Raw genomic sequence first — 27727 nt, forward strand, 5'->3', positions numbered from 1 at the left:
AAAAAAAAAAATTAATGCACTTTTTTTTAACCTATTGTGGTTTGTTAGCAGTCCATTCATAATGAATGAGTTTAACACAATGCATATTAACATGTCATACAGTGCATGCGTAAATGCACCACAATTGATCGCTTTAGTGTGAATGGGTCCCACATTTTAGCAACTTCACAGCTAAGGAAAGTCACATCCTGCCTTGACATTGCTATCCATCGCCCAAATCTGCCAGTGGCAACCCTCAACCCCTCTACACCCCACTTCCTTGGATGGGGAACACATGCAAACTTCTCCCTACCTATCGCAATGCAATGCTTGCAATTTGTTGCTAGTCCCAAGTCATATGAAGGGAGTGCCTAGACCTAATCAAAAACTGACTTTCATGGATTTGGAGGGGGGCCCTCATCTTGGCACTGTAAAGTTTGGCCTGTAGCACTCATGTTCTCTGGTTTAGATTTTGGAGTCTGCTGTAAACTACACTAGGCTTAATATTGCTGCACTGTATACACATAAGATGTAAATGGGGCTTATTACAGTATTGATGCAAATAACTGACAAGGAAAAAGGTATAGAATTCAGAAAAGGATGCTTTTGATGACCTAGTAAAATCTGGGTATTTTTTCCAACCTCTTGACCGGATACTTCTTCATTTGGAATGTGATATAAAAAGGTAATATTTTTCTGTAATACACTATTCCCCTTCCATGTTCCCCACATTCAAAATGTTCCAATTGAAGATACAGAGATAAAATTTTAAGTGCAATCTACTTTATGCCTCTTAAAGTTTTCCCTTTACTGCACCCAGCAGAGTCCGCCATTGTGCAGGCTGAAGGCTTACTCTTGAAATCACAAAGAACCAAGTGACAACCACTGGCATGGAATCTCGTATGTCACCAGATTCTTAGCTTAGGCGACTTCAGCCCAAAACGTGGCTGTGGAAGTACTGGGGACACGTTAAGGTTTGTGCAAGCCATTGTATTATGCTTCCAATTATTTACTGAGGTGTAGAGCGTGACAGCTGCTTATATTAAGCTTTATTTGAAAGATTTGGGGGAAGTATTTGTTAATGACAAGTATCTCCCTGACTGCATTGAAAAGCTTCTATTGGAAGGATGAGAGAGCAATAGAACTTAAGTACGGTAAGAAATGTATCATGACAAGACCAGAAAAAAACGTCTTTCAGTAGCTCAACTTCTCCTTCATCAGAGCTTGTGTGTTGTCAGGGAGTTTAGACTTATACTGAATCTCACCAAAATTACGCAGGCCGCTAATCTGATAGGCTGTCAGTTTAGCAACCTGGAACATTTTGGTGATATCCAGTTTCATTTTGCAATTGCTGTTTAGTATAAATCTAAACCCCCAGCCAGCACATGAGCTCCAAAGAAGGGGGAGTTGAGCCCTGAAACGTGTTGGCTTCTCTGATCTTGTGTTGTGATAAAATTCTTAGTGGGCTTACTCAGGCTTTGTGGCAATCTCATCCTACCAATGCTCCATAGACTGCTTCGGGATACCCCACTTAAAAGAGAGCTGCCTCTAAAAACTTGGTTCTGGTTTCTGCCTACTGTGGAGCCTAGCACTCCACCAACACATACCTGATTTAAAAAGCTTGGGCACTTTGAAAATTCAGGCCTTTGGCCTCCACACACTTCAGGTCCCTGGACACCCCTCTGTGTAGTAGCCCCTATGAGGGAAAACTACTTCAAGCATTATGCAGATTAGTGCTCAGAAACTTAGCCAACTATACGAAAATGTTTAAGCTTATGAACAAAGCCAAGGAGGCAATTTACCAAATTCGCCCACCAAATCTTACCCTGTCTTGGGAAGACTGGCAGAACAAAGCCTTAATGAGGGTCATAAGGAAAGGACTAAACATCATCTATAGCTGCTCCTTAGATGGCATGGCCCAAGGATGTGGTAGGCATTAATGCCAGATGAATGCTTCTTTCCATGCAGGCCCAATGCAGTCATGTAACGCGAGGCCACAAACCATGGTGGTGGAATAGCAGAACATGCAGGGCTGGAAAGAGGCCAAAAGTCATGCCTCCGTTTAAATAAATATTTTGCTGGTTGAGCCAGTTCAGCTATTAAATTTACATACATTTAAAACAATGTTCCCTAACAAAGTTTTTTTAGACCCCTTTCAAACAGGTGGCCCTGACCAGAAGGTTAATTTAACCCTATGGACAGGTAGGTGTAAACTTACCCCTGCCTACCTCCAGGTCCGATTAGGCCCGCTAAAAACCCCCCCAGAAAAACGAGAGAGGACTCAGTCCTCTACCATTTAGGTGAAGGGTACTGGTGGTAGGTAGTGTGTGTGTAAACAGACAGTGGAGTCAGTTTATTCCTGGCCACCCATAGAGCAAAGCAGGGGTTGTCTGTATCCACTCCGCAGATACTTAGTGGACACGGACGCGTCATCCACCTGCTCTGCTCCAACCGGCCGGGGATCATCTCACAGATCCTTTACTGATCACAATGGAACCTGCCCCATGTGAAAGGAGCCTTAAACAAATGTTGTGAAAGACCAGCTTGTTGCACCCTCACACCTCAGTAAATAAGCATACATTCTTCCATACGATAAGGCACCTAAATCACGCCTCAATTGCGATTTTGCAAACAATGCGTTTCACAGCCTTTCCTGCGTTCATGCACTAACGATTAAAATAGACTCTTTAGAAGATATGTGTATATATTTATATCTAGCTTTTAGATATTTACATATTTATATATTTATGAAAACTCTTATGTACAATGTACAAAATAGATATTTTTTTTCTGTCTCACTACTTACAAGTCTTTTGCATTTTTGTGCCGTAAATGCAGTTAGACGTTTTGAGCTACCAACACTTGAAAGTTCATAAAGTACTTTTAGCCCAGCGATACGTTGTTTGGCTTCTTCCTTAGCCCCACAGAAACTTTTGATTCGTACCTCATATTTATTTCCGTTTTACCCCTCTAATAGCAACTTAAGGGGTTGAGGTAGACAGATCTTTACTGGCTCAGTGCAAAAAATGTTAAGTCTTTTTTTTGTTACTCCTTTGCACATAGCAGTCATTTGGAATTGTCTGATCCACTGTGTGGTTTGTGCTGGGCAGTCAATGCGTGTCCGTTGGAGAGTGGCGGCTCTTTGGCTGCCCCCTCGTTGTGAAGAGGGTCCGCTAAGTGTGATATTTGCTGTAGAAAACAGTCCTGTGCTGGAGGCTGGTGATATAAATCTGGAGGAGGCGACCTGATTAATGGCTCCAGGTGTGAACCTGTAAAGACAGTATATGCATTAAATTCATATATCCTTTTATTGAAAGATTGTGAAAATGAATAGTGTGGTGAAAGGGTCTCTATAATTGTGTTGGCAGAAGGGGACCAATCCTCGCAATTACCTTGTGAATCAGACACCAAAACGTGTGTCTGCTGTTCACTCAAGAAAGGAACCCTCTCGTGGTTGCTGGGGTACACAATTTCACAGGCATCCATCTTGTTGTAGCTTACGGCCCCCAGGTTCGAAAGACCGTTTGGTGTTGTAGAATGGTCCGTGCCATTTCTGTAGCCATCATGGTCATTTCTAGGTCTTTCATATGAACAGTCCAGAGGCTGTAATGTCTGCGGACAATAGTCGGGGTCCTTGGTGTACATAGCGCGGCCTTCTAAGCAGTCCGTACACACAACCTGGTATCCATAGCCTGTATTGATGATAACAAAGCAAGACTCTTAAATGACCAATTGGGTATCCTGGACTGACAAATATAGATTGATCATTCATGACTGCACACAGGTAATAAAGATAATAAATCAATCTGTTTCCTCCCACACTGCAAAGGCATGCTGGTAAATTAATTAGCTCATGTTTAATTGGTCCTAGTATGTGTGTGTATGAATGCGAGTTTAGATTGTAAGCTCCTTGAGGGCAGGGACTGAATGTAAAATAAAGTGCTGCGTAAATTGTCAGCACTATATAGGTACCTATAATAAACAGGGGCATTAAAGAGAACCTTTGCCCTGCATGGGCAAAGCACAGGTTCACTTTCAAAAGCTTATGCCAATGCTATAGTAATAGTCCGGGATGTCAGTTACCTGGGCTTTCTGTGCTGAACAATCCACTGGCTCTTTTACAAGGCTCATCGGAGTTGCATCCTACACAGGGCCGTGGTTGTCTGTGGTCAACATTACAGGCCTCCACATCAGTATTCCCAGAGCTGTCACTGGAACAGATGCCTGAAACAAGAGACCAGTCTGTCATTCGTCATACAGAATGAGTAATAGTGACGAGCCCCTACACCAACATAGTAGAACCCGGAATTTTATTGGTGTGCATCACAGACACTTTCAGGTCTAACAGCTAAAAATCTTTAATAAAATTGATATTCATTTGTTCAGGACTATGGCCCAGATTCACAAAAGAGATCCGACGGAGTATCTCAGATACTCCATCGTATCTCTCGGAGTATCTATGCGACTGATTCATAGAATCAGTTACGCATAGATATCCCTAAGATCTGACAGGTGTAATTGTTTTACACTGTCGGATCTTAGGATGCAATACCGCGGCCGCCGCTGGGGGGAGTTTGCATCGTAAACCAGCGTTGGTTATGCAAATTAGGAGTTACGGCGATCCACAACGGTTTTTCGCGTTCGCTACGTCGCTGCTACTCTAGTTTCCCGTCGCAAAGTTAGTCGTCGTTTTTGGTGCCCTAACTTTACACAGCACACGTATGTGCTGTATAAAGTATGGCCGTCGTTCCCGCGCCGAAATGTAAAAAAAAATTTTCTTGCGTAAGACGTCCGGGAATACGGAAGTACGCTACGCACGTCGCCGTTCGAAAAAATTACGTCACTTTGCACAAAGCACGGCGGGAAATTCAAAAGGGAGCATGCGCAGTAGGTCCGGCGTGGGAGCGCGGCTAATTTAAATGGCACACGCCCCTTTGAATTACGCGTGCTTACGCCGGAGGCCGCCGGCGTAGGTTTTAATTGCAAGTGCTTTGTGAATCAGGCACTTGCGATGAAAACTTGCGGCAGTGTAACGTTTCTACGATACGTTACACCGCCGCACTTCTACGTGAATCTGGCCCTTGGTCACTATATTACTAGATTATCAGAATACTCATCGGTCAGCAGGTCTAGACTAGTAGACTTTTGAAAGAACGTTTGTACTAATTTTTGTACAAAAATTCACAGTATATTTAATGACTTGACACAAAACGTTTTTGCCTTTTAACATTCAATTTTGGAACAATGGACTTTTCCAAATGATAATTAAATACACGGTTAGAAATTTGTTTATTGCAGAAAAGTTTTGCTTCTTCAAACTTTCTCGTGAATGCCAATTTGACCCTACTATCAATTACAAAATCAATCATAAAATTAAACATTTTGAACAAAATTCTACTAATGTGTGGCAAGCTTAAAGCCTAACTACATGTTTAATGTCCCTTTAAATAATTAGTTTGGGCCAAGTTGCGCTTGCTAAAGCACACTGTATTATAACTGTATGCAGTCCCAGCTACATACAGTATACAGTGCTGTGTTCCTGCAGTAAGTCAAGAACGTCTCATCTCGCTCCCAGAACAAAATAGAGTTGGACTGAGTGCTGCTCAGCCAATCACAGGAAGCTTTGTATTCTATGGATGAACACAAAGATTCCGCTGAGGCCCCTTTCACACTTATACGACTTGTCTCACGATTTGTGATGGCAAAGTAGCATGACAAGTCATTTCCCATGATTTCCAATGACAACCATTCATTCATCGCCGGGCACACGCGATCGCTCGTTACAGAGCAGGGACCGGGAGCTGTGTGTGTAAACACACAGCTCCCAGTCCTGTCAGGGGGGGGAAATGCTGATCTTCTGTTCATACAATGTATGAACAGAAGATCAGTGATGTTACCCTAGTGAGACCACCCCCCCTACAGTTAGAACACACCCAGGGAACATACTTAACCCCTTCACTGCCAGTGACATTTTTATAGTAATCCAATGCATTTTTATAGCACTGATCGCTATAAAAATGCCAATGGTCCCAAAAATGTGTCAAAAGTTTCTGCCATAATGTCGCAGTACCGAAAAAAAATCGCTGATCACCGCCATTACTAGTAAAAAAAAAATATTAATAAAAATGCCATAAAAATACCCCCTATTTTGTAAACGCTATTTACTTTTGCGCAAACTAATAAACGCTTATTGCGATTTCTTTTTTACGAAAAATATGTAGAAGAATACGTATCGGCCTAAACTGAGGAAAAAACGTTTTTTATATATATTTTTGGGGGGATATTTATTACAGTAAAAAGTAAAAAATATTCATTTTTTTCAAAATTGTCGCTCTATTTTTGTTTATAGCGCAAAAACTAAAAACCGCAGAGGTGATCAAATACCACCAACAGAAAGCTCTATTTATGGGGGAGAAAAGGACGCCAATTTTGTTTCGGAGCCACGTCGCACGGCCGCGCAATTGTCAGTTAAATCGACGCAGTGCCGAATCGCAAAAAGTGCTCTGGTCTTTGACCAGCAATATGGTCCGGGGGTTAAGTGGTTAAAGGGACGTTAAATGTGGAGTTAGACTTTAAAGTCATAATTTTGATCACTGTATTTATTCTGGATCATACCTTGAGAAGACAGATAACTTGGCACATCTGGAGGAACAATGGTTTCATCTGTAAAACACAAGGAACACATTTTGTTAATGTTTATTTCACCCATAGTTCAATAGCCATAGAATTATCTGAAAATTAAAAATATTGGTAAGCACTTCTAGGGAGAAAAAAAAAAATCATCCTTATGCTGATTGGCTTCAATCCAGGAGCGCCAGCACTGTAAGCCAAACAACCGCTGGTGCAGAACCCTCTGCTGTCGTCTTAACATGTTTCAGGCAGAAGGTGCTGAGCCATGGCAAGAGGAGGATGTCACAAATTTAGTGTGCACATGGGAAACAGCTAACACTCTAAACAGTTGCGCCAACCTTTTGAATAATGGTGTATCAAGGATCTGTGAATAGCTCAATTTTGTTCCATAAATTCTACAAATCTGTTTAGCAACAAACACACATATTGTAGCAGGTAAAGCAAACCTTCACTTTGTCTGTACAGGGCAACACAACTATTTTTTTTAATGACCCCTTCCCCAACAACACACAGGGGGCGTATAAAAAGGAAAAAATATATAAAGGGAACCTGTTTTTCCTATTGTTCACTTTAAGGATTGTATAATAAATAAATAGATTATATATATATATAATTAGATAGATAGAGAGAATTTGAGGTTCCGCCTCAAAACAGCTTGCCCTTTAACACTTTATATTACACTAGGACAGAAGAAAATGATGGAGAGAAGGGGCCAACCCAACCAGACAGAAGCCAGAATGATCTGAAGGTTACCTGTATTGGTGACGCTGTATTCCTCGCTCTTTTTTCGGGATTGGTAGATGATGCACACCCACACGAGAGATGTTAAAACAATGCTACACACAACAGCGATGGTGATGATCCCGAACGTCATGGTTCCCTCCATTTTAATGGTCTCCAACACACAGCCTCCACCCGAAGTAGGGTAGATACTAACTTGGCTGTAAGCGCGTTCTGTCCCAAGCGTGTTGGACATTTCGCAGGTATATTTCCCGGCATCTTCCTGTACCACATTGCGTATGATCAGCAGCTGGTTACCCGGTGTGAAATGGTGTCTTTCTGTTACTATGATGGGCTCGTCTCCTTTCAACCATGTTATCCGTGGTGGAGGGCTGCCATTAGCTTTGCACTGTAATGCCAACGTAGCCCCTGCAGAAACCATGCGGTCTTCTAGAGGATGAGCCAAAAATGGCATCTCTGAAAAAGAAAATGCATGGGGAATTTTTGGTTAATACCATTGTGTATCCAAACAATGCAAAACATTATAAAATCAGAACTATGTAATATATGTATGAATTCCACTCAAGGGAACCATTTGTTATTACCATCTTCTACCTTTAGGCCATTCAGCGCCTGCACAATGAAGAATTCTAAAGGTATTTACAGCACCTAAAACTAGTTATACAGATTCATTTCTGAAGTGCAAGTGACAAGATCAGCGAATGATCATTAAATGTGCTCACCATTTCAGTAATGGCACTAAATCTGTTTGAACTACCTGGCCATCAGCACGCTGGAACTAAAGGCCCATACACACGATTGGATTTTCCAAACAATGCGTCCGTCTGTATGTTCCATCGGACAATTGTTGTCAGAATTTCCGACAACAAATATTGGCTGTGCATGCTCTCCAATTTTCCAACAGAACATTTGTTGTGTCGGATCATCCGATCGTGTGTACACAAATCCATCGGACTAAAATCCAAAGCACAAACACGCATGCTCCTAACCAGTGCTAAATATCAGCCACCAATAACAGAAGTTGCCCAAAGGGTGGCAGTAAAGAGCTGAAAAACGATGTGATTTGGTGAATGTTGGCTGAAAATGTTCTGCTGTGTGTATGCATACCAAGTTCACAGCCAATGCCCCTTCGGACAAAAATCCACGGAAAAGTCAGATGGAAGTCCGATCGTGTGTACGAGGCTTTAAAGTGCACAAAGGAGATCTAAAGGATATGGATCATTTTATTTTTATGAAGGCACTGGCTAAACCAACAGGCAAAGAGCCAAGGACCATGATCTACAAAACCCATTGTCCTCCATTTAACAAAGCAACCTTTAAAGAGTGGCACCTTTAAAAAACTGAAATCTGGCTCTACAAAGTTATTTTTTTTATTTGACAAATTCAAAGGCCCAGATTCACAAAGCACTTACGCCGATGTATAACAAGTTACGCCGACATAAGTGCAAATGTGCGCCGTCGTATCTGTGCGCAAGACCCACAAACAGAGATGCGCCTAAAACCAGGCTACACCCCGCCAACATATCCTGCTTACGCTGACGTAGAGTGGGCGCACATTTAGGCTGAGAGCATGGTGCTGCTCCCATTGATTAGTCATTCAAACATGCAAATGAGGGAAATACGGCGATTCACGAACCTGCGTGCGCCCGACGCAGGCTACGAGAGGTGCACGTAAGTTGTACGTCCGGCGTAAAGTTAAGCCCCATAAAGGAGGTGTAACTCAGCAGCAGACATGCAAAGGTCTGCACCAGGGAACACAAGCCGGCGTATTTTACGTTGGACGTGTGTCTGGCTGGGCGTAGGTTACGTTCATGGCGTACGCAGTGATCCGGCGTATCTTAGGCAGTTGTTTCCGACGTGGTTGTGAGCATGCGCAGGGGGATGCGTCCACGTCACGACGCATGCGCAGTTCGTTAAACGTACTTGTCTGGCGCTCGGACCATCATTTGCATGGGGTCACGCCTCATTTGCATGGGTCAAGCCCACTACCACCTACGCCGGCCTGTGCCTTCGAAACATACGCCACGCCGACGCATCGTTGGGAGCACTGGCTTCCTGAATTCCATGCTTGCCTCTCTGCTCTGCGTCGTAGTGGCGTACGGCGTTTGCGTTACGGTGGCGTAATGTGCGCCCAACTCTCTGTGAATCTGGGCCAAAATCTTTTGTAGTTTTCCCTTTATTAGAACTTTCAGAAAACTTACCGAGTATAGTCAGTGTTGCATTCGCAGAAACTGATCCAGCAGAATTTTGTGCCGTACAGCTGTACACCCCCATATCCTCACTTTTGACATCTGTAATGAAGAAGACGTCGTCTTCAGGCATAACATGCATGCGCCTCTCCCGAGCAGCAGGGAAATCTGTGCCGCCGTCTTTCTGCCATGCAATCTCTGGGGTGGGGTGGCCGTCTGCTGCACATTCCAGCCTGGCAGTTGTACCTGTCCGTATGGTGTTATCTCTTGGAGTTTTGAGAAATGATGGCAGAACTAAGATTACAAAAAAAATAAAAAAAATAAAGTGAGTGCGTTGTGTGCAGATATTAAAGACAAAAAGATCTACAGAATAAATATATTTACAGTTTACTGTCCCTACTACAATCTCACATACGCCAACTACCCTACCTGTTGCAACCAATCACCTTGCTCTTTATTTGTAACAAATAATAAACAGTGAACATTTTGAAAAAATGTACACATATTGGCTCACTACCTTATTAAAGAAAGACAATTATTCTGTAAATGGAGACGTGACAAGTCCGTGAAAATGTCTTAGGAGTGAAGGGAGGTCCTGAAAAGACAGTTGTCACTTGAACAGGTGTCCCCTTTAAACATTTCTTCTCAGCAACTGTTACGGGTGAACTGTAAAACTTTTGGCTTTCCCATCACTTTGTCCTGGTGACAATGGTCATCAGGACAAATGGTGAGAGTAGATGGATACCCTTAGTTTGAGACATCGTCAGCAATAGAAACCTGGGTTAAGCAATCAAAAATTCACATGGCTGCACTCGTGTAATCGAGCATTGAATTTTTAGATCTAGACACACCATGCAAACCTAAAGGGGCTGTAAAGGTACAATTTTTTTTTCCTAATTGGCTTCCTTTACCTTAGTGCAGTCCTCCTTCACTTACCTCATCCTTCCATTTTGCTTTTAAATGTCCTTATTTCTTCTGAGAAATCCTCACTTCCTGTTCTTCTATCTGTAACTCCACACAGTAATGCAAGGCTTTCTCCCTGTTGTTGAGTGTCGTGCTCGCCCCCTCCCTTGGACTACAGGAGAGTCAGGACGCCCACTAACACACAGCTTATTTCTCTATCTGCAACATAAAGAGCGTCCTGACTGTCCTGTAGTCCAAGGGAGGGGGCGAGCACTACACTCCACACCAGGGAGAAAGCCTTGCATTACTGTGTGGAGTTACAGACAGAAGAACAGGAAGTGAGGATTTCTCAGAAGAAATAAGGACATTTAAAAGCAAAATGGAAGGATAAGGTAAGTGAAGGAGGACTGCACTAAGGTAAAGGAAGCTATTTAGGGGAAAAAAGTGTACCTTTACAACCCCTTTAACCTAGATTCTTCTACTCTAAAGCCTCGTACACACGATCAGTCCATCCGATAAAAACGGTCTGAAGGACCGTTGTCTTAAGTTAACCGATGAAGCTGACTGATGGTCCGTCACGCCTACACACCATTGGTTAAAAAAACGATCGTGTCAGAACGCGGTGACGTAAAACGACGTGCTGAAAAAAACGAAGTTCAATGCTTCCAAGCATGCGTGGACTTGATTCTGAGCATGCGTGGATTTTTAACCGATGCTTTTGCATACTAACGATCGGTTTTGACCTATCGGTTCAATTTTAAAGCAAGTTCTAATTTTTTTGACCGAAGGTTAAATAACCTATGGGGCCTACACACGATCTGTTTGGACTGATGAACCGTTCTCCTCTGGCGATCCTATCATGTATGATCCTATCAGACCGTTCTCCTCTGGCAATCCTATCATGTGTGATCCTATCAGACCGTTCTCCTCTGGCGATCCTATCGTGTACGAGGCCTAATGTGTTTGCCTACTCAATAGGCTTCATCAATGGGGTTTCTACAATGAAGGCCATTAAGTGGGGGAAATGCAATAGAGTGAGAGGATCTAGGCTGGGTTTGTATGATCTTTCTGGATCAATAAAGCTAGTTTGAGAAGCTGCATTGCGTGAAGCGCATTCTTGTTCATCTGGGGCAGACTCTAGAGAGGCAACTGGCACCCACAAATTGGAAGACACCGAGTCTTGGTTTAGAGTGACACAGAGCTTTTCTTTGGATAGTAACAAAAATCTGACAAGAATTTTAACCATTCTCAACCAATAGCTGGAGATCTATTTGAACATTACAGAACCATCACATTTGCTCACCGTTTACAACAAGTCCAGCTTTATTTGAGTACGTGGAACCAAAGTGGTTGGTGATGATGCACTGGAACTGCCCCTCGTGCTCAAAAGTGACATTACGCAAGTGCAGAATGGTGGTGTAGACCATCACATCTCCACCCTTCTCCCTGATGTTGGCAAAGTTTTCTATCTCTGCGTTGTGCAAGATTTCATTGTCTTTCTTCCACACAAATGTCATCGGTGAACTGCTGCTACTGGCCGCCGAACAGGAGAAGCGGATGTCTTTTCCCAGCACTGTCATAGTCTTCTCTGGCTGCAGCATGATGTGTGGTTTAGGCAGATCATCTAAAAAAAAGGCAAAAGATAGTAGACGATCATTGTGTGACCATTCATGACCTGGTGTTGTGTAGCAAAGACATAAGAAACCAGATTACAGCCATTTGTATTATTCACCTTAGAAAAATAATCAGTGTTGATTGGGAGAGCGTTCCATTTTAAACTACAGTCCCATCTGAACAAGAGACAGGGGGAGCAGACTTTCCTGGTTCATTCAGTTATGTATGTAAATTTTAGCTTAAGCTATTGAGCTCTGCTAACAGTTTTTTTTTTTATCCCAACATAGCAGCTAAGAATAGACAGCAAAAGTGAAAAAGAGCCTACAGCTCTCTTTGCAGAATGAAAATATTGGTATAAAATGTTATATGTAATAATTATATTAAACCGACTAGAAAAAAAATATATAAATAATTTTTAGCCCTTAACATGAATAAGAACCAGTGGCGGCTGGTGCTCTTTTTTTGGGGGTGGCGGCAATTAGAGCTCTAATCTTGTGCTTCCAAAAAAAAACCACCCCATTGAAATCCATGCGCCTGGCGCCCTGCATGTAGATAGGGGCCGGGCACGTAGATTAGGGGGGCGGTCCCCTTATTGATGGGCCACCACTGATAAGAGCACTCTACATTCTTATTGAGATCCGCTCATGATGTATATGGTTGCTGTGAGGAAGTTACATTTAATTCTGGCATCACAGTATTATTATGGGATGTTGAATGACAGCTGAAGTTGTCACACTTTCTACAACCTATCATTGATATTTGTTCTGTAATACAATGGCATTCAAAGCTCACATCCTGTTAAAAAAATAAACCTTTTTTTTTTATTTATGTAATCAACCTCCTCCCAAGTGGTGGTATTCCTGACAACGGATCCCCTCCACACATGGCGAGTTTATAGCACGAATGACGAATCTCTATTTCATTCCTCTCTTGGAATGCACAAATTAGTAAACAAAATAAGCAGCGCAAAACGTTCCAATCCGTGTACCTTTCTACAACAATAACAGATATAATGAAGGTTGATCTCTGTGTACCTTGTTTTAATTAAACCTTTTGTTTGTAGTTTCAATCTGTGGGGGATTAATTGTGTTTTCAGCTGTCCAGCGCTGCAAGCCAGCTGGACCTCAAAGGGGTGAAATTCTTGGATTTGGGTGTGAGCGGCAATCAGCACATGTGAGGCACATATGTGTCCTTAGGAGGGTTTGATGTCTTCTATGTATTTCCAGTCACGGAACAAGGGTGGGCTATTTTGGTTTGGGCCTTTTTTCCCCCTCTGTTCACCACTTTATTTAGAATAAGTCCAACTAACTCAAATTATTTCCTAAAATTTTGGTAAGCAATTTTTTTTATGTTTTTATCAAGTAGAGAGCTACTGATCTTGCAAAAAAAAGAAATTACGCAAGATATAATACATAATAAATTTATTGGCATTAAAAAAGTATCAAAATGCTACACTGATGACTAGTATAATTTTTGGTTGAGTAAGGCACGTGTGTCTTAAGCCGTACACACGGTTGTTTTTCGGCATGAAAAAAAACAATGTTTTTCGGGTTGTAAAAAATGATCGTGTGTGGGCTAAAACAACGTTTTAAACCCGCGCATGCCCAGAAGCGAGTTATGAGACGCGAGCGCTCGTTCTGGTAAAACTGCCATTCATAATGGAGTAAGCACATTCATCACACTGTAACAGACAAAAAAGCATGAATCGTCTTTTACTAACAAGGAATCAGCTAAAAGCAGCCCAAAGGCAAATAGAACTTCCCCTTCAGAGTGCCGTCATACGTCACCGCGCTTTGTTCATCATTTTTCAAAAACGATGGTGTGTGGGCAACATCGTTTTTAATGATGAAGTTGGAAAAACATAGTTTTTTGGACAAAAACGATCGTGTGTACGCGTGATAAAATTCTGCGTATGCACACAACTTATCTGATAAAATGCTCAGACAAGTATCTGGCCGTTGAACACAACCATGGGGGGTGATAAACCCCCGTTGTAGCTCACTGAGATTTTCCCCATGTTATACCAGCTTTTCTCACTTTTTTACCCCTAAGGAATCCATGAAATATTTTCAAGTTCTCAGGGAACACCCACTATAAAGAAGTTTAACTACAGTTTATGGAATGTTAATCAATAAGTTAAAAAAAAGTCTTAAATGAAAGAATAAGTAATGTGGTGTACCTAACATATTAGACACCTAGGGCAGTTAATAGTGTCGCCAACCCTCTACTAAAAACCATTTTAGGAATCATTTTTAAATGAACGACAATTGTAGAAAAGAACGGTAGTAAGTAAAAATTGTGGTGTAGACCCCTTGCATTGATGGTTGATGTGCGAGGGGGGGGGGGGTGTTTGGGTGATCCACCATTGCTCAAGAACACCTAGCAACCTCAGGAGGAACCTTGGTTGAGAAACATTGGTGTATACAACTGATATCCTTCCATGCCCACACAAACATGCTTGGAGCCAGGGGCGGACTGACCATTCGGGCACTGCCCGAGGGCCCCATGCCACTAGGGGGCACCATCAGGGTTGCCAGCCTCAGTAAAGCCAGGGACAGTATGTAAAAATCTGTGTTTGTTTTTTTTTAAATCCCAAGATTATAGCTGCGCTGCCTCTCCAGTACCTATTCAGTGTGTGTATGTGTATTCTGTGTGTATGTATACTGTGTGGCCCCATAATCTATTGTCCAGGGGCCCCATAATCTCATGTTGCCAGGGGCACCATAATCTCATATTGCCCGGGGGCACCATAATCTCATATTGCCCGGGGGCACCATGAGTTTTCAGTCCGCCCCTGCTTGGAACTATGGCAGTTGGGGTACCTAAGCACCATAAGTTGACTCTACCCATTAATCATCACTTAGCCAATTAGACGCTATCTATAGCTGAAATAACTTTCTGGGTGGATTGACTTTTTAACTTGCCAGTATGCATACTTGTGAACATTAAAGTCTCCATTAACATCTTAGGGCAGCAATAGACTATCGGTTAAATAATTTCAACGCCAATCATAGACTTTCTACTGACACCAGTTTGTCAAGAGTGACTAGCAGCAGTGGTGTGTATGGAATAGACTCTTTAAAGCAGGGGTAGGCAACCCCGGCCCTCCCGCTGTTTTGAAACTACAAGTCCCATGAGACATTGCAAGACCCTAACAATCACAGGCATGACTCCTAGAGGCAGATGGGATTTCTAGTTTCACCACAGCTGGAGGGCCGAAGTTGCCTACCCCTGAACATGTGCTTTACTCAGGCAAGGTAAAGCAACAGATTTACTTTTATTTGCTCCATTCACCTGTTGGGAGTGAAAAGAAGAATTCCTATGTAGGTTGCAAGTCACTTCAGTCAAAAACATACATAGGGTTAATGACTGTACTCCTTGCTCTTCTGCGACAAGACTTGACCTGGTGATTGGCAGTTCATGTACCCATCGGTGTAACGTGGGGAGTTAATCACAATCTGCCAATAACTGAAGAACCAGACCTTTTTCTTCATATTCCAGGCATCCAATGGGGGAGTGTAGAATAGGTGAATATTTGGAAGGAGGATATATTTATGCCAAGCTCTTGCTTTGAAAAGCACGTTCATTTTAAGGTATACTGGCATTTACGTAGCTAACATATTTTAAAAGCTTTCTTTGGTGAAGCGATCTGCCTCATCTTGTGTCATTATTTCTCTTGGCGAGCCTGACAAAACATTCGGCTTCCCAGATTTATCTTAAATGAAACTGATATAAACACGTATTAAACAAATCAAGGTCTAGGCTTTTTGTGCCATCGGTTTCCAAAGTAAGAAAGCAAAATCGGATCTTACCGCATACAAAATTCTTTGCCGGGACGCTGAAAATGCTTTTGCCCTGTGAGGACTCTGGATGGGCACAGACGGCCTTCGCGTTGGACTGCAGCTTTTTACTGGCCAACCATGCAGGAAGCCACTTGAGATGACAGTCACATAAGAAGCTCTCGCTGTTAATGTACCTGAACAGAGACACACATATAATTAATACAAATGACAATTCCAATAGACCGAACCTGTAAAAATGTGTAATCATTGCTTGAACAAAGTGTGTGTGCTCATATGTATAATAGCGCCCTTGTATTCTTTTCACTCTCCAGGTCTTCCATAGGGCCTCGTAGACACGGTCGGTTTGGTCCGATGAGAATGAACCGAAGTTCATTTTCATCGGACCAAACCGACTGTGTGTATAAGGCTATCGGTCTGGTTTCCTTCGGTCCAAAATTTCTAAACATGCTTCAAAACCGAACCGATGGACCGCTGCCCGATTGGACCAAACAGATGGTTAGTACAGAAACGCATCGGTTCAAAACCCACGCATGCTCAGAATCAAGTCGACGCATGCTTGGAAGCATTGAACTTAGTTTTATTCAGCACGTCGTGTGTTTTACATCACCGCGTTCTGACCCAATCGGATTTTGAACTGATGGTGTGTACACACATCAGGCCACTTCATAGGTGAACCGATGAAAACGGTCCGACGAGCCAGTCTCATCAGTTTGGTCCGACCGTGTGTACGCGGCCTAGGAGTTCATGGATGGCCTGGCAAGTTCCTACTACACCCCTCATAAACCTGTCCCATTTGTCTGTTAGCAGAGGAGAATGCTGGGAGCCAGAGCTCCAACAGTGATGTCAATGCTGCACATCAGAGATTTTCACCTCCTCCATGACTTTAAACATGACAGACAAAATTCAGATGACAATCTATTGCAAAGGTCAGACTGCTGATGGTTCCTCTGACTAGGAAGGGGGTAACTCTGAGCCCTATAGATAATAACGTTTATATTTGGGGCCCTAAGAAGAGCCATGAATAGAGACTTTTCCCTCAATTTTAGATCCATATCACAGGCCCAAGCCAATGTAGACTTTTTTTTACATTTACATTGTCAACTGTCTACTCTGTACAGAGATCAGAGGGGTATGCCTCATACCATATGAGGGCATCAGAGATTCCCAACAGATGTGCTTTTCTTTATTGCCTCCTTGGAGGGCAACATAATTGCTTAGTAGGTAGGACCTCTACCTTGCAGCACTTGTATGCTGGTTTCTGATCCCAGCCAGTACACTAGACATATAGGGGTTGATTTACTAAAACTGGAGAGGGCCAAATCTGGTGCAGCCTTGCATGGTAGCCAATCGGCTTCTAACTTCAGCATGTTCAATTAAGCTTTGACAAAAAACCTGGAAGCTGTCTGGTTTCAATTCAGAGCTGGCCCACATTTTGCACTCTCCAGCATTATTAAATCAACCCCATAGAGTTTGCTTGTTTGCCTCATGATGGTTTTCCTCTGGGTTCCCCAGTTTTCTCCTATACTCAGAAGACACGCTGGTAGTTCAGTTGGCACCTGTACAAACTGGTCCTGGTATGCATGTAAGACAGGGACCTACACTGTAAGCTCCTTGAAGGCAGCGACTAATGTGAATGTACAATATGCAAAGCCTTGCCTAATTTGTCAGGGCTATAAAAAAGTCAAGAATATATAATTGCATGGGAAATGGGAATTTACATTTGTGCAATATTGCCTGCCTACAGCAGTTTACGATTTGTTTCTTCGGAGTGCAGTAAACTAGTCATTATCTATGGCTCCTGGCACTAAAGACATGGGGGATGGAGGGAGATGTACTAAAACTTTCGAACACAGAATCTGGTGCAACTGTGCATAGTAACCAATCAGCTTCTGACTTCAGCTTATTCAATTAAAGGGGTTGTAAAGGTTCTTTTTTTTTTTTAAATAACAAACATGTCATACTTACCTCCGCTGTGCAGTTCGTTTTGCACAGAGTGGCCCCGCTCCTGGTTTTCTGGGGTCCCTCGGCTGCTATCTCAGCTCCTCCCCACAAGAGCTAGCCCCCGTTTTGGAAAGCGCTCTCCCAAGGTGGTTATCTTGCGGGAGCGCTCCCGTGTGATACAGTGGCTGCCATAGCCGTCAAGTGCATCAATCGGCCCCGTCCCTGGTGCACTGTGTCATTGATTGGATTGACAGCAGCAGGAGCCAATGGCTGCGCTGCTATCAAACTCCAATGAAGAGCCGAGAAGACAGGGGTGAGTAGCCAGCGCATTTACGACGCAGGACTTTCGAGTGCTCAGGTAAGTAAACTGGGGGGCTGGGGGGCTTGTAAGCATCGGATGTTTTTTTTATTGACAAAGCTTTACAACACCTTTAAGCTTTGTCAATAAAATTTAGACGCCTATTGCACAGATCCTGTGTATACCAGCTTTAGTAAATCTCCCCGTTGTATCAAGCCGGTATGTACTCTCAGGGCTGTTCTGTTTATCAATGCAGACTGCGACAGGTTGAAGTAAAGCAATGTTGGCTCTGGGCCTGAGATATCAGCTTCCAATGCACGGAGAAAAAGAAATGGAGCATTAGGTTTATATTTAAAAATAAAAAGTTGTTTGGTTTGGTGGGTATAATAAAACTTCTAATGCATTTTAAATGTACTGTAGCTATATCCTATAAATAGTTACAATTACTTAGATGGATCCAAACTTCCAACCAGCAGAAGCAAGTGCTTGCCAGAGGAAACTGACCGTTCTGGATCTTCACAGCGAGACAGCAAAGATTTATGTTTTTACACCCCCATCCCCTCCCGTCCTTCCACCGACACCCATGTCCCTTCAATGTAAGCACTTACAGCTCTCTCAGCATTTTCATCTCTCCAAACGCCTCGGCTTGGACTGACCGCATGGCATTCCCGCCAAGGTTTCTGCCAGGAAATCAAGAAAAGTATTTAGTTGGGGGGCGGCAACGTTAAAAGGAAGAATTGGCAAACTTCAAATCAGTTTATTATGTACCTGCGGCCAACAAACAATATGAATAAAATACGTTCCAGAGGTTTTGTTTATGAGACAAAAAAAAGGGGGGGTAAAAAAAATAATAGGATAAAGTCAATTGCAGTAAACCTTGTCAGGTTGAGGATATACTGTCCAGGCTATGTTTAATTTAAAAAGGAAGTGAACACTGAATCAGCGCTGCGAGCATTGAAAATCCTGGGGGAAGAACATTCCATCGCTCCGGCCAAGTCAGCTGCTCACCAATCCGAAAAAGTTTAAGGCCTACAAGCAGGTTTTATTCTATCAATCTGCTGAGAGAAAATAAAACTTCTATATTTATCTATGCTGAACACACTGATTTCATTTCAGAAAAGTAACTGTAGCCCTGTAAAGAGGACATTAACACAAAAGAAAAGGAACAACGATGTTGTTGCCCACAGGGGCCAATACGATTCTTTGTATTATTTTCCCGGAGAACAAAAGATGAAAAATTATTCTCCACTATGGGCAACATCTCAGCTTGGTTCCTACTTTTTTCTTGAGGTTTATTCAAGGTAAACCTGTCATCGTAGAAATATGAGGGCTACCATTGCTGATCTCCTACTGAAAATGCTAGTTGCCTTGATTTTATGCCAACTTTCTGTGTTTTTTAAACCCTCACATATACCCAGTGAAGTGACCAGCCTCAGGTGATGCACAGAGATTAAACAAATCCTCCTAAATAAGTTCTACCTGCAGCCCTCTCATTCAAGGTGCACCGTTTACATAGCATTACCCAGCTCCAGAAAGCAAGGGATGAGAATTTGGTGAGCTGAGTGTAATCTGAGACCTAAGTTGAAGAAAAGGACACACCCCCTCTTCATCGGTCTGATAGGGAAACATGCACAACTGAGGCTGTCAATCACCTGCTGTGTGCTGTAGGCGGAGCAGGGCCATCCTCAGATTGCCTAGGTCAGCATCAGAACTGACTCATGCAGATAACAGAGGGAGGAGAAAGCAGGCAGTAATCACACTAGGGTTGAGGCAAGTACACACTATAGAAGGATTTTCTTTGTTAATTTTTCATTTCAGAGGTTTACAACCACTTTAAATACTTTCTAACCCAAAACAGGTACAATAAAACCTTGGTTTGCGAGCAGAATTTGTTCTAGAAACATGCTTGTAATCCAAAGCACTTGTATATCAAAGCATTTTTATTACAGGGTATAAAAGAGAAGAGAGGCACCTCTAAGTGTAGCAATAAGTTGCTAAATGTTGTACCTTCATTAACTGTATCCATATTGCTACACTTAGAGGTGCCTCTCTTCTTTTTTATACTCAGTTGTGACATGACGCTACTCTTATATCAAGACATCGCTTGTACATCAAGACAAAATGTATTAAAACATTTTGATTGTCTTGCAAAATACTTTCAAACCAAGGTTTTACTGTATACAGAACAGGCCTTGTCCAAATGCTTGCTTAGTGGTTAGCACTTCTGCCTTGCATGGCTATTGCGAACACAGACATCGCATGTGATGGGCCCATCGAATGCGATGTCTGTGCGATGCAAATTCAGCCATACAGTTTGTTATGGCTGAACCCGCATTGCACTCGCACAAAAATGCTCCAGAAAAACTTTTTTTTTTTTTTACCTGCACTGGACTTGGATTGCATGGTTGTTCACACCCATGCAATCCGATTCCTATCCGAATTCACAGTTTGCAATGAGATCCGATCTGGGGGTGTCATTCATTTTGTATCGACAACCCGCAGTGGTTCACAGAGGGAAGCGAGAACTGCCTGTGACGGAGATGCGATGCGGGAAACCGCACTGGAATTGCGCTGGTTCCCGCAGCGCAATAGTGTGAACTGGGACTGAATGTGTATAGGACTGGTCCTACTCTGGAGATGAGATGCGATGCGGGAACCCGCACTGGAATTGCGCTGGTTCCCGCAGCGCAATAGTGTGAACTGGGACTGAATGTGTATAGGACTGGTCCTACTCTGGAGATGCGATGCGGGAAACCGCACTGGAATTGCGCTGGTTCCCGCAGCGCAATAGTGTGAACTGGGACTGAATGTGTATAGGACTGGTCCTACTCTGGAGATGCGATTCGGGAACCCGCACTGGAATTGCGCTGGTTCCCGCAGCGCAATAGTGTGAACTGGGACTGAATGTGTATAGGACTGGGTCTACTCTGAAGATGCGATGCGGGAACCCGCACTGGAATTGCGCTGGTTCCCGCAGCGCAATAGTGTGAACTGGGACTGAATGTGTATAGGACTGGTCCTACTCTTGCTCAGCATGTCACAGCACAGCAGTACTGAACCAGAACAAACAAAAAAAAAAAAGGGAAGGTTAATCTCCCATGAGCCAACAGGGATTTTCCTCCATGCCCATCACACGTCAATCACGATGATGCAAGGCTCGAGGCAGAACCCCACCCAAAAAAATTCTACATTATTCTGAGTATCTTGCTTAGCATATCAGCTTATTTGCATAATAAACTGATTTAAAGTTGTGAACAGATCATATCTGGAGATCAACCAACTGGAAAATAAAGAAGCAAAACTTTGTTCACACCAGAGCCCTCCCCTACCAATTCTGCGAGCGTCTACAGACAAGGACTCCTTGGGAGAAGCAGTAAAAGCGGAGAGAATTTGTCAGCCGGCCTCTGTTCTCAGAGCCGACACGAAATAAAAATGCACCCAAATCTGCCATATGTTCTGCAACTCCTTTTCCTGGCACAACGAGAGGCCAAAGTTGAAGCTGACTTATAATGAGAAGGAAGCAGCTGGGCTGCTCAAATGGACGGCCTTCTCATCTTACAAAGACGCTATTAAATTGCTTGCAGACCTCTCAAGCAGCTACTTTTGGCAGCCCGCTATAAAACCGGCAAAGCATGATGGGATACTCACAGGTGCTCCAGAGCCCCCAAGCCTGAGAACGCGTTTCTGGCCACCGACTTGATCTTGTTTCCAAACAGAGAACTGCAGTTTCCAAACATCAAGGGTCAGACAAACAAAAGGGGGTAAAGAGGAAGAGGAAAAAAAGGGAAAAAAGCGGCATTAGTTGGTGTGAGACAGATTGAGTGTCCGGTTTACAACGTTTTAAACGTGAAGTACACAGATGAGGTCTTTTCTCCCTTTCTCTGGATGAAATGAGATCTCTTTATCTTTAAGGCAATTGAATAGCGATGACAAGACCAAATCGCCCGTAATCTCCCCTGAGAAGAAAGCAGCCATTGAATGGCCTTGTTCTACGACAACCTTGTGGCTAGTTTACTATTCATTCATTTCCTGCACCTGATGCTGCATCCTCTGGGAAATGACATTACTTAAAGCTAAAGTTTTATTTGCTTATGTATAGGATAGAATCAATCTCTGTGCTCCTCTATGCAATGCGGGCAGATCGTAGCTGCTGGGAAGGGCCAGCAGGGTGTTGTACACAGCTATCTAAAAACATCACAGCTCCGTGCCTCAGTACTCCTTAACCACTTAAGCCCCGCTTTAACAGACAATTGCGCGGTCGTGCGACGTGGCTCCCAAACAAAATTGGCGTCTTTTTTCCCCCCACAAATAGAGCTTTCTTTTGGTGGTATTTGATCACCTCTGCGGTTTTTATTTTTTGCGCTATAAACAAAAATAGAGCGACAATTTTGAAAAAAATGCTATATTTTTTACTTTTTGCTATAATAAATATCCCCCAAAAACATATATAACATTTTTTTTTCCTCAGTTTAGGCCGATACGTATTCTTCTACCTATTTTTGGTAAAAAAAAATCGCAATAATCGTTTATCGGTTGGTTTGCGCAAAATTTATAGTGTTTACAAAATAGGGGATAGTTTTTTTGCATGTTTATTATTTTTTTTTTTTTTTACTACTAATGGCGGCGATCAGCGATTTTTTTCGTGACTGCGACATTATGGCGGACACTTCGGACAATTTTGACACATTTTTGGGACAATTGTCATTTTCACAGCAAAATATGCATTTAAATTGCATTCTTTATTGTGAAAATTACAGTTGCAGTTTGGGAGTTAAACACAGGGGGCGCTGTAACATTTAGGGATCACTGTGTATGTGTTTAATAGTGTAGGGGGGTGTGGCTGTAGGAATGACGCAATCGATCGTGTCTTCCCTATAAATGGGATGACGCGATCGATGCGCCGACACAGTGAAGCACGGGGAAGCCGTGTTTACACACGGCTCTCCCCGTTCTTCAGCTCCGGGGAGCGATCGCGACGGAGCGGCTATAAACGAATAGCCGCGCCGTCGTCCTGGATCGCTCCTGAAGCCACGGGGACCGCCGCATGTAAGGGGGGGGGGGGGGCTTTCCCGATCGGACCCCCGACCCACGTCAAGCAGGGCACGTATATATACGTTGATGTGCCTGCCTGTGCCATTCTGCTGACGTATATGTACATGAGGCGGTCCTTAAGTGGTTAAAGTGGATGTAAACCCCAAAAAAAATTGTTTTATTTTTTGATGTCACAATGTAGAGTATAAGATTTCCTATCATCTGTGCCCAGTCTTGCCACACAGAGTTAAAGTGGAGGTTCACCCAAAAACTTAATTTTTAACATTAGATTGATGCTCATTTTGTGAAGGGAAATCGGGTATTTTTTTTAAAATTGAAGCCGTACTTACCGTTTTAGAGATAGATCTTCTTTGACCTTCTGGGTATGGGTTGCGGGACTGGGCGTTCCTATTTGATTGACATGCTTCCGACGGTCGCATACATCGCGTTACGGTTTTCCGAAAGTAGTCGAACGTCGGTGTGCGGGCGCCGTATAGAGCCGCACCGACGTTCAGCTTCTTTCGGCTACTCGTGACGCGATGTATGCGACCGTCGGAAGCCTGTCAATCAAATAGGCGGAGAAGATCTATCTCTAAAACGGTAAGTACTGCTTCGATTTAAAAAATAACACCTGATTCCCCTTGACAAAATGAGCCTCAATCTAATGTTAAAAATTGTTTTTCGGGTGAACTCCCGCTTTAATCCAGCTCTGAGCAATCCTCTTTTATTGTTCAGTAAAAATTAAGAGACTTCCAGATAAAACCTGTATAAATAAAAAGTCCTTTCCTCTCTCCTTGCTTTGAGTGACAGGTTATTTACATATCTAGCTTGGACATGTTTATCATATGTTATGTTATGTTTATCATAATATGAGGTGATCCACAGTTCATTGTATATTACCAGGATGTGTTATGTGGGGGAGGGGTGAATTTCTCACTTTTTTTGCTATGGATCACCTCATATCCCTTAACCATTAATTTGGCTATGTAAATGAGGACCACCAGCTCTGTAGCTCTTTCATCAACTACCTGCCCTAATTATTATTCGCACAAAAAAAACATCATTCCAGCACTGGGAGGATAGAGGTTGTGTGAAAGGACACCCTTATTGGTTCTGGAAGAATAAAAAGTTGTAGAGGGAGGAGGGGGGAGACCTGCCACTATGAGGAACAGAGAAGGAGCGGAGGAGGTGAAGTACTCACAGCTTGTTGAGGCTCTCCAAGCCTATAAAGGCCCCATTGGTATCTTCTATTGTGCCCGAGATCTCGTTATGGTCCAGTTCCCTGGAGAGGAAACAAAAGACAGCATACAATCACTTTCTCAGGCTTGGCTCATTCATTTTATGTATAAGGAGAAGGTGTGGGTGGAGATGACAAAGAGGAGATTTCTGGGAAGTTCAGGACTGTGTGGAAGCTGAATACGTTGGTTAGCCTTGTCTACATTCTTCATTATAGGCTTTCTTTCTTACAGGTATTTATATAGCGCTGACAATTTACACATTGCTTTACATAGGAGAACATGCAAACTCTGTGCAGGTAGTGCTGAGGTTGAGATTCAAATTGACAGCCCTAGTGCCGACAGGTGGTAGTGCTAACCACTTAACCACTGTGCCGCCAATTTATTATGACCATAGGTGTTTTGCATGTGATCAGACAGATAAGAACCCTAATGTCGATGATGAAGGAAGGTGAATACTTAAAGTTTTTTGTTTTAATTTCTTTTTAGTACATTGTGCAATTACAATACAGGTACCAACAATAATACTCCAGACATACATTTTTGGTGTTACAATAATTAATTAAATTGAAAGTGTATTTGAAGTCTAAACTCAAGTACAAACAATTTATATACTGCAGCTTACCTGCGGTTGCCAAGGTCACTTTAAAAACTATTTTATGAAAAGTCTAAAGGGAGTGGCAGTAACCAGAGATCTAATGTCGGCCATACACAGTTCGAAGTTCGAAATCATTTTCCTTGGAAAATCGTATCTAAGAATTTTCGTAGAAATTTCGCACCATTAGTGGGCTGCAGCAACAGCCGATTTTCGTGCGGCAATTAAATTTGAGGAATCGGACATGTTGGAAATTTTTTGAAAAACAAACTATTTTCTAATCAATGATGGGAGAATGGTGCGAAAAATGTAATAGAAAGAGGAAAACTCCCAGAAAGAAAGAAGATTCTCGGCCACGAAAATTATTTTCTGTGGCAACATGAGGTGAAATTGAAGGCTTGTTCGGCCGAGTTTCAAAAATCAATGGTGGCGTCATCGGATCACAAAAAAAAAAATGAACTTTTTGATTTTGAAAAGAAAATTCGTTCAAAATTCGACCATGTATGGCCTGCTTAAGGGATTGACTTACGAAGACTGGAGAACTCAGAATCTGGTGCAACTGTGCATGGTAGCCAATCAGCTTTTAACTTCAGCTTGTTCAATTAAGCTTTGACAATAAAACCTGGAAGCTGATTGGTTTCTATGTAGAGATAGACCAGATTTTGCACCTTCCAGTTTTAGAAAATCAACTCTGAAGTGTCTAATAGGCTTTAATGGAGGTTTATAGTAGTGTTTGCTGAGAGTGGCCTCAGGTAAGCCACTGTGCCCCATCTGAATTTTATTAACTTTCTGTAACCATGGATTACTGAAAAGTCGAATCCAACACCTCCAACATACTTATTCTTGACCCCTAACATTTTCATTTTTTTTTACGTCTTTTTCTGGAAGACATAGCAGGACGTAAGGAATGTCTCCAGTTGTCTTCAGAACAGGTGTCCCTACTGGAGGAATTTCCTTTTATTCCTGTTCTGATAACAACCAGAAAAACAAAAATCTGGATTTCCCATCACTTTCTGTGCTTTTGGCCACCAAGACAGAGGATGTATTTACTTCAGTTAAACCTAGCCCTAATACCTAAACTACACCCTAAACCAGCCTTTCTCCACGTTTTCAACACGGAGGAACTATTGAACTAATTTTCCAGTCTCAGTGAACCCCTGCTAAAAATAACAATATCTACAACTCCTTATACATTAGTGGTATGGTCAGTGGGAAGAATGCTCCGTACACTTGTGGTCATTGGGAAGAATTGCCCCCTTACAGATAGCTTAAAAATCAATGGCGTCTGTGGGAACTTATCTGAGAGGCATAAATCGCTCATTGAACCCCCTAACAACCTCTGGAGGATCCCTAGATTTCATTTGAACCCTGGTTGAGAAACACTGCCCTACTCCTCCAACCTAACTCCTAACCATAAATGTTAACCTAATCCCCGAAAAAGAAAAAAAAAAAAGAAAAGAGAAAAAAAAAATAACCTAATCCCCAACACTGACCTCATGAGAATTATCACATCAAAAAACAACACAACTGCAGTAAAAAAAAGCAACAAATACACAATCGCAATGAAAATGTACTGCAATGAGAAGTTGGTGCCCAGTGACTACGTCAAAAACCTGTAAAAGGCCCAAATGACTCGTCTTTAGATGAAATCACCAAGGATGAGTATAGCAACAGCGTCACCACCGGTAACTTTCATACTAAAGAAAAAATGCCAATTCTTTCCACATTTACAAAGGGCAGCCTTCAAATATATCACAGCTCCAGGAGTTGCACCCCAAAATGTTCAGTTCACATTAACCCAGGCCCTTGTAATCCCTTCTCAATGTAGTGATGGAATGCTATGTATTGTCATTTCTATCCTAATTCCAGTACGATACACACAGCTCTCCTCCTAGCAATGATGTACAATTGTTTCTTTTGGGCCCAGTCCACCCTGCCATTGGACATTTGAATCCATATTGTTGACGGGACAATAAGAGGCTACGGCCCCATCGTTCACTCTATTCAGGCCTGTCCCTCTCCCATGCCAAGTTCCTATTCTTTCTGGCTGGCTGCATCTGAATAGCAGTAGCCCTGTTAATCATAGGATGGTGGGGTCTTCCAGTGTGACCTCTGTATGAATGGCCCTGTAATTCAGCAGTTTCACACCAAGCGAAGATCCTCAAACAATAGGCTGCAATTAAAGCATCCTCGGGTCCCTTTCACCAGGTGCGTGGGCCTGTGTTCACCCCCACTTATTAAATTAGAGCTCTACCCCACTCTCACCCCCCGCTGATTGGAGCTCTGCCTGAATCTAAAAGGACCTTGAAACAGAATTTAGGAGTTGGTTTGTGCAATTTTCTTTTGCACAAAATTGTATAACGAGAATTGTACAAAGCCTAAAGGAGAGACTTAGCAAGTCTCAAAAGTTTGCAGCTATAATAGCTTTGATTAAAAAAAATGATGTTTATTTTTCGCTTCTTTTGGTTGGATCGATTGTATATATGCAGGATTTAATATATATACATTATATGTATATATATATATATATATATATATATATATATATATATATATATATATATATATATATATATATATATATGCTTTTCTATTGGTTGAACTAGAAGAGTATGTGTCTTTTTAACCAGACAAACTATGTAACTTAAAGGGGTTGTAAAGCTTCTTGTTTTTCCACCTTAATGCATCCTATGTATTAAGGTAAAAAAGCACCTTGCACTCTCTGATTTCCCCCCCCTCCAGCCCCCATTTTACTTACCTGAGCCCCG

At 42.5% G+C, this 27727-nt stretch overlaps 1 protein-coding gene across 2 annotated transcripts in view; it reads right to left on the reverse strand.

Moving 5' to 3' along the window:
- Positions 1–27727, reverse strand: part of LRIG1 (leucine rich repeats and immunoglobulin like domains 1) — a 126873-nt gene continuing 99146 nt past the window's right edge. Inside the window, exons 9-19 of one of the 2 annotated variants that reach the window (XM_040359192.1) lie at positions 24331–24411; positions 21747–21818; positions 18707–18778; positions 15869–16032; positions 11746–12066; positions 9552–9833; positions 7363–7806; positions 6595–6642; positions 4063–4203; positions 3372–3671; positions 1–3248 (exon numbers count right to left, since the gene is read on the reverse strand). In XM_040359192.1, the coding sequence (XP_040215126.1) occupies positions 3046–3248; positions 3372–3671; positions 4063–4203; positions 6595–6642; positions 7363–7806; positions 9552–9833; positions 11746–12066; positions 15869–16032; positions 18707–18778; positions 21747–21818; positions 24331–24411 (2128 nt within the window). In that variant the 3' untranslated portion in view covers positions 1–3045. The remainder of the gene's footprint in view (positions 3249–3371; positions 3672–4062; positions 4204–6594; positions 6643–7362; positions 7807–9551; positions 9834–11745; positions 12067–15868; positions 16033–18706; positions 18779–21746; positions 21819–24330; positions 24412–27727) is intronic. The other variant, XM_040359193.1, reaches the window with a different exon arrangement.

The sequence above is a fragment of the Rana temporaria genome, chromosome 7 (genome assembly GCF_905171775.1).
Source record: "Rana temporaria chromosome 7, aRanTem1.1, whole genome shotgun sequence".
NCBI lineage: Eukaryota > Metazoa > Chordata > Amphibia > Anura > Ranidae > Rana > Rana temporaria.